We start from the raw sequence: 6,912 nt of genomic DNA, 5'->3' as shown, positions 1-6,912 counted from the left end.
GAGATAAAATAAGAATTATTACTGTCATCTATACAACATTTCTTAATCTTTGTTTCAACATCCATGCACATATATATAGATATTATCATTGGGATCACAATGTATTTAAACTCAGGGACAGTCTCCTTATTGGATTGCAAGTGTGAAACCACACATCTTATTAACTACATTGTACCAGACTCAAAAAAAAAAAAAAAAACCTCTTTACTTTCACTCCCATTCTGAGAATACATTTCTACAATACTAGCTTGGGTCATTATTTGAGTCTTGGATGTTAACGTGGGGTCATTCCAAACAGCTATCCAATATGCCCCACCAGCATTCTGTATTTATTAAACGGTTAACTCTAAAATGAGAAAGACCCTTTTGCAACAAGCAGAAAAAGTAATCATTTAGCTAACTAATCCTTACTTCCCAATGTCATTCATTACATTTAGACTGGCTTTAATGGCCATAATGTCATCACACCAATGCGTATACTTTAAATACACTTCAGGTCTCAATCTGCCAGGTTACAGCCTAACCCTATTAAGGTATGTTGTCTTTTCTTTTAGCAGTTGGGATGAACCAGAGTCAGAATATTAAGTGTAAAACTGACAATAAAATAATTAAAAGTAACAAACTTTTTTTTTTTTTTTTTTTTAAGCAGAAGCACCCACATGTTTTACATCATACGTTAAGTAAATAAACATTGCCTGGAGCACGCATTCTGCTTGGCTTAGTGTTTCTTAGGAATTGAGAAACACAACTCCATTCTTTTCACAGGTTTCTACAATTGCGTCCTCTGGTCAAACATCACATGCACCTTGATCTATGAGTGGGTAGTTAAACAGCTTGCCTCTTCGCAATGGCGACTGATTAAACAAGTCTGCCAAGGAGGAGCAGTGCGTAAGGGGGTATTATAAGAAACAGGATCAGTTCCTCTGTGCTATTCAGGATTTGAACTGGCCAGACAAACACACTCTGGGCCACAAGTCAACATTTAAATTCAGGGCTGTGTTTATATCGTGCATTAGTGAGAGAGCAGATTGTACATTTATAAATCTGCTGTGCTTTTTATTCTTTGGCATTTTTGTTTCTACATTTAAACATTTGTATTGGAGGAAGAAAAACTAAAGAATAGCAAATTGTATTGTTTTTCCAATACAGGCTACTGTACAGTTACAAAGGCAACATTTTCTCCCTCGCAAAAATGCATCTCTCACTTTTGTAACACACAAAATAATCACCAACCATAGTAAACATTTCATCAAACCCAGCTGAACTGTTGACCAGCCTCCCACCCCCTGGTGTATTATTGGTGCCAAGTAAATACAGTTTGTAAGAATGGGATACAGAGCAAAACAAGGCTGTCAGCTGTGGAGGCACACTTCCAATCCATAGGGGAGTCTGAATGATTCAAACCAAGCCCCAATGTCATCACCCCCGCTATACTAACGGACCATCCATTATTTTCATGTTATAGAAATGCTATGACAAATCTGACGTGAATTACACTTCTAATAAGCCATACTTTGTTTCAAAACAGCGATTAGGCTAAATAGATTACTTTGTTTCAATCTGTGCATTTACTTTAGCATTTAGAAAGGAATCAGTAGGATTATATAGCTAGCCAGGTTCTGTGCAGCTAGTGTCTCAGACCTGTCCTGAAAACACCACATCAAATCATACTGACGTTTGGGGATTTCATTTCACTGCAGAAGCCGACAGCCTGGCCATTGCTCCATGGCTAAACAACCTCACATTAACTTTTTTTTTTTTTTTTTTGCACAACAGTAAAAGTGCTTTTATACAGTAACCAAATATCTGTACTCTACTGTCATCTACACACTAATAACACAAAACAACATTTCTGCATTTAGAATTTCCACCTTTGTTATATAAACCAATAACTGGACTGTACTTGTGTTTCTAAAAAAGGAAATTATAGTACTAAACTCCTACCAAGTATAAGGCAAGAGTTTAATCAACACTAAACCCCTACTATTATTTATGATTAATGCAAGCATAAACATTCAGCTTTGGAGAATTTTTTTTTTTTTTTTTTTTTTTTTTGAAGTCAACATGGTTACTGTTGGATTTTGCATTATGGGATACGGAATTTGTTATTAATATAAAAACACAAGACGGTACCTTAAAATAAAAAACAAAAGCACCATGTTAGCACATTGATAATAACGAACATGTCCATCAGAAGATATTCATCAGATCCCAAGGTTTGCATTTACTTGAAGTATCTATCAATCCCAAAGAGCCACATTCGTGCCTTCAAATAATTATTTTACATTTAACAGAACCCAAAACATATTCTGCCCTTCAGCAGTAGAAGGCAATTCGAGCTTTTGCAATGCAAACCTTGAATCTGATCAGCGACAGGCAAACACTAAACAGCACAGAGGGGAAAAGACACAGAAAGGCAGCCGCAGTTTACCCACATCTGTTCAAAGAAATCACAGGGATGCACACTACAGTGGAGTACAGCTGAGCAGCCTTGAGGGAATTGCTATCGGTCTTCTTACACAGTAAGTGTGGATTCTCCGTAACACACTGTGAAAATGTGACCCTGGACACCCACAGCTGTAATTCAGGCAACTGAAACAGCTGCTTGTTTTATCAATAGCCAATTGTAAAGAAACCGAGAGGTATCCGATCTGGTTACTCCAATTACAGGCAATGGAAAAACAAGACCAAGAGCTTTTCATGTGCCCTGCTGCTGGCTGCTCAGCATGTCATACAAATTGGTTTATGTATTTAATCATTTGAATTAAATGCAACCAAGCTCACTGTACAGCACATACTGTGGGCTCATATAGGCCTACTGAATTACACAGCAGTGCCATTTATTTTTTACACCCCTATAAAATTTGAATCCAGTAAATCAATGTATTTTTTTTTCTTAGCAAGCTTGCCTTCTTGGAACCTTCCCCCCTCTCATATTAGCGAGCCTGTACACCTGTATATGGATTGGAACAGTATACAGAACACAAACAAGTAAATCTGTTTAAAAAAAAAAATATTAAAATATTAAACTAAAAGGAACAGCTCTGATAATGCAAGACAGGCTTGCAAACCTTTTGATAAAGTTACGTTTTTTGGACCCAAAGAACTGCATTTGTGGATTCTGTTATTTATTTTTTTTTGCTAAAATAATTTTGTTTGGCAAAATGTGTTGTCAAAGCCCAAACTTAATACATTGATGTATCCCATAATACAAAACCAGGCGCATGCATGCAGTGCTGTTGATTTAGAACCTTACAAAATTTTAGGACGCCCCACGCACTATGATCATCACTAGGTAGTCCTCTTCTGTTTTGGCAAGCTCTTTTGCGGAGGAATCCAAGAACTGTTGAGAGAAATCGCAGGGAGGGAAAGCGTGGAGGACTCCAGCGTTGTCCTTGTCTTTGCTGCCTCCGATGGGCAGGCTGATGACTCCGGCAGCCTGCTTTTGTTTCAAGTAAGACACCAGGTTCTTCAGGGGCCTCTGGGTGGATGAAGCTTGATCCGACTCGGAAGTGCCATCGTCCCCCGGCACTGCGAGGAGGACGGAGTAGCCGCTGGGTCCCGCAGCCTTGATGCGGCGTGTGACCTCGTCGAGCTTGGGCTGGTCCAGACGCAGGCGCTGGGTGATCTTCAGCTGAGCCACCTTGCCTCCCGTGGAGCCGTCGATCAGCAGGCTGGTGGCCACGTTGAGGTCTCCATCCAGGAGGTGCATGTTGGAAGGGAAGTTGCTGTTTTTCAGGAGGAGCATGCCTTGCCAGGCCAGGGTGAGTTTCTGGCTGCCTTCCTGCTTCTGCTGCAGGGAGGGCTTGGAGGAGCTGATTTCTAATCTCTCATCTTTCTTGACCGGGCTCTTGCAGGCGTCGCCCAACTTGCGTTTGCGCTCCCTCTCTCCACCACCCCCGATGCCAGCGTCGGAGAGGCCGGCGTTTTTTAGCCGCTCTCCTCCTCGTTTGTCACCTTGGCCCTTTTCTAAGCTGGAGCGCCTGTCTCTGAGGGGCCGCTCGGAGTCACTGAAACGGCCGCCATCTCTGCTGCTCTCCCCTGGACTGCGCTCCAAGGAAAGGCAGTGGCGCCTCCTGGCACGCTCGGTGCTGTCTGGGGAGCGTTCCAGGATTCGGCTTTCCTCCAACAGCCGGCGCTTTCGGGTTTGTTCCCGGTTCTGTAGCTCTCTTTCCCGGTCCAGGGACCAGCTCTCTCGCGGCCTGCGTTCCCTGTCCAGGTGTTCTAGCGGATCGTAGCCTGCTCTCACTCGGTCTCTGACTGGGGGAGCTGCCCATTCGGGAGCTGGGTACAGCTCCCTCTCTCTGAAGTGCAAAGGTGGGGGAGTCCTTTCCCTGGCCCTTAACGGCTCTGGCACTGCACGGTGAACAAAACTTTCTGCCACCAAGTCATAGTGAGGCAAAGGCAGGGGCTGCAGGTACTGCTGCTGGTATCTCTGCTCCGTGTCTGCAAAATCCACTCTGAGCCTGCGATCCGGGCCCCCCAAAGCGAAGCCTCTCATGTGGCTGCAAGCTGCCTGGGCAGCATCCAGACTTTCATACTGAATGTAGGCCCAGGTGTCCCCCTTTCTGTAGTCAATAGTTCTTATGGTGCCAAAACGGTCAAACTCCCTGGCAAGAGCTGCCAAGGGAACCCAGGGCCCTAAGCCCCCCACCCAGAGGCGAGTGCTGGGGGTGGCTTTGCCGTAGCCGATCTTGATGGGTTTCCGGCAGATCACCTTGCCAGACATTGCGATCATGGCACGGTGAGCCATGTCCAGGTTCTCATACTTGAGAAAACCATAGGTGCTGCTCTGGCCTGGGGTGGGTCTCTTAATGTCCACTTCAGTGACCACCCCGAACCTGTCAAAGGCCCTCCTCAGGTCGTTCTGCGTGGCAGTGATATCCAGGTTCCCAAGAAACAAAGTCCTGTTAGCTCTTTCATCATCTTCGGGGGAAAGGACTTCCTCTTCCCGGAAAGCAGTCCGATTGTAAGCTGGGCGCGCCCGGGCGTCGAAAAAGGCATATTCCCTTACCCTCTGCAAATCTCTAGGCAGGGGGGGCGGTGGGGGAGGAGGGAGACGCCCCAAGGCAAGCTGCTGCAGCCTGTAGTCTCTGTATCCCAGTCCAGTGGGGGACAAAGGTCTCTGAACGTGTGGGTGCCGCCCTGCTAGCACCGCATAAGCGTCCTTTTCAATAGGGGAGCGGCTTCTCCTCCTGTTCATATGCACGGCCTCAATTTTCAGAGGGCGATCGTACAGCACTAGTCTCCCCCTTGCGTGCTTAGCCGCCCTGGCATCCTCGGGCCTCCTGAAATTCACAAATGCCACCCTCTCGTCGCTAATCCGGCTAATTTTAACACTCACGTCCCCAAATTTCTTAAACTCGTGAAAAAGGCCGTCTTCTATCTCTTCGTCGCTCAGCTGGGAGCCCAGCTCGCTTATTTTAAGAGTCTTGTACTCACTTTCGTTGTTGAGAGGCGGAGGCGGCGGCGGTCGAGGCTCCCCGCGAGTGTTAATCCTAGCGGGCTCCGGGTTTAAATTGTTATTGTGGTTCTTGCTGCTGGAACTTGCGAGCGTGGCATAGCTGTGGTTGCTGCTAGTGCTGCCCGCGGTGTGCCTCTCGAAATCCCGACTTTCTCCCCTTTTATCGCCAAGCAGGCTCCTCCTGGTCGAACTCCCTTCGCTTTTTGCCGAGCTGTTGCCGTTGTTACCGCCGGACACAGAAAGGGCCATTTTCTTGCTGGTCGGGTGGCTTCCTCCCCTGTCTCGGATATCATCCAAGGCCCTTGAGCGTTTTTTCGCCGGCGACCGCTCTTTGCCTTTCATTTTCTGAGACTTATTTCGGAGACTTACACCCACACACACAAAAACACGCAAATTTAAATTCGGTTCCTTTTTTTTTAAGCAAAATCACGGTGTTTTTCACTCAATATTCCTCCAGCGAAGAAACTGCATACGCCATTTTGGAACAACATCAAAGAATGCCCGCCCCAGCTTCTTACTGGTCACACAACGAACAGTGAGAGCGCACCATTGGTTTAGAAACACGTCACTCTTCCCGGCTTATCCTATCCTATCAAGCGAGGTCTGATGCAGTTTCATAAGGTTGTTCATGACAAACTCGACCCAACCAAAACTGCAGGGCAAAACGCGGTGTGCTTTTTAACCTTAACTGTTAGTGAGTCTTGCTAATTAGCGCGCATGTTTTAACACATTTCATTACTAGCTGTTTGTTGTTTTTTTATACATAAAAATGATGCATTCTAGTGATTTGTGGATTCTTGACCAGAGGGTTGTGGGTTCAATCACCGGTGGGGGACACTGCTGCTGTACCCTTCAGCAAGGTACTTTACCTAGATTGCGCCAGTAAAAACCCAACTGTATAAATGGGTAATTGTATGTAAAAATAATGTGTTATCTTGTAACAATTGTAAGTCGCCCTGGATAAGGGCGTCTGCTAAGAAATAAATAATAATAATAATAATAATAATAATAATAATAATAATAATAATAATAATAATAATAATTTGTAGTTTGATGAAAGGAGGCAGGTACCTCAGCCTCTTCCGGACTAGCGAGTTGGGGGGGGGGGAGCTACTAAAGAATCTGATTGGGCAGATCGCACTGTCGATCATGCTGGAGCGAGGTGGGTGGAGTTTTTTTTTAATTTTTTTTATAAGAGGCAATTCTCTCTAAACGGGTTTAATTTATTATTTCAGCAGTTTATCAGGAAGAATTGGTCTTGTTATACACTTTGAAAATAAAAAAACAGCATTCTCTCGCAAGAAAAATCCCATTTCTACTTCTTTGGGATGTCATAACTGCGCTCTCACATAATCTGCATTAGTGGTTCAAAGGTTGGTCGTGTCGGTGTGATCAGGGAAGTGGATATTAAGAGACAGCGAAAACATTTAACGATGTGACCGTCAGAG

General features: G+C 44.8%; 1 protein-coding gene across 1 annotated transcript; it reads right to left on the bottom strand.

Annotated features, from left to right (window-relative positions):
* Positions 1 to 1,726: 1,726 nt before the first annotated feature.
* Positions 1,727 to 6,058, bottom strand: LOC117427751 (RNA-binding protein 15). The gene has a single exon (XM_034046015.3). The coding sequence runs from the start codon at positions 5,804 to 5,806 to the stop codon at positions 3,263 to 3,265; it is 2,544 nt and encodes an 847-aa protein (XP_033901906.2). The 5' UTR covers positions 5,807 to 6,058; the 3' UTR covers positions 1,727 to 3,262.
* Positions 6,059 to 6,912: the final 854 nt, after the last annotated feature.

The sequence above is a fragment of the Acipenser ruthenus genome, chromosome 30 (assembly GCF_902713425.1).
Source record: "Acipenser ruthenus chromosome 30, fAciRut3.2 maternal haplotype, whole genome shotgun sequence".
NCBI lineage: Eukaryota > Metazoa > Chordata > Actinopteri > Acipenseriformes > Acipenseridae > Acipenser > Acipenser ruthenus.
Note: the sequence above shows the minus strand (reverse complement) of the source record. Positions and strands in the feature narration are given on the sequence as shown.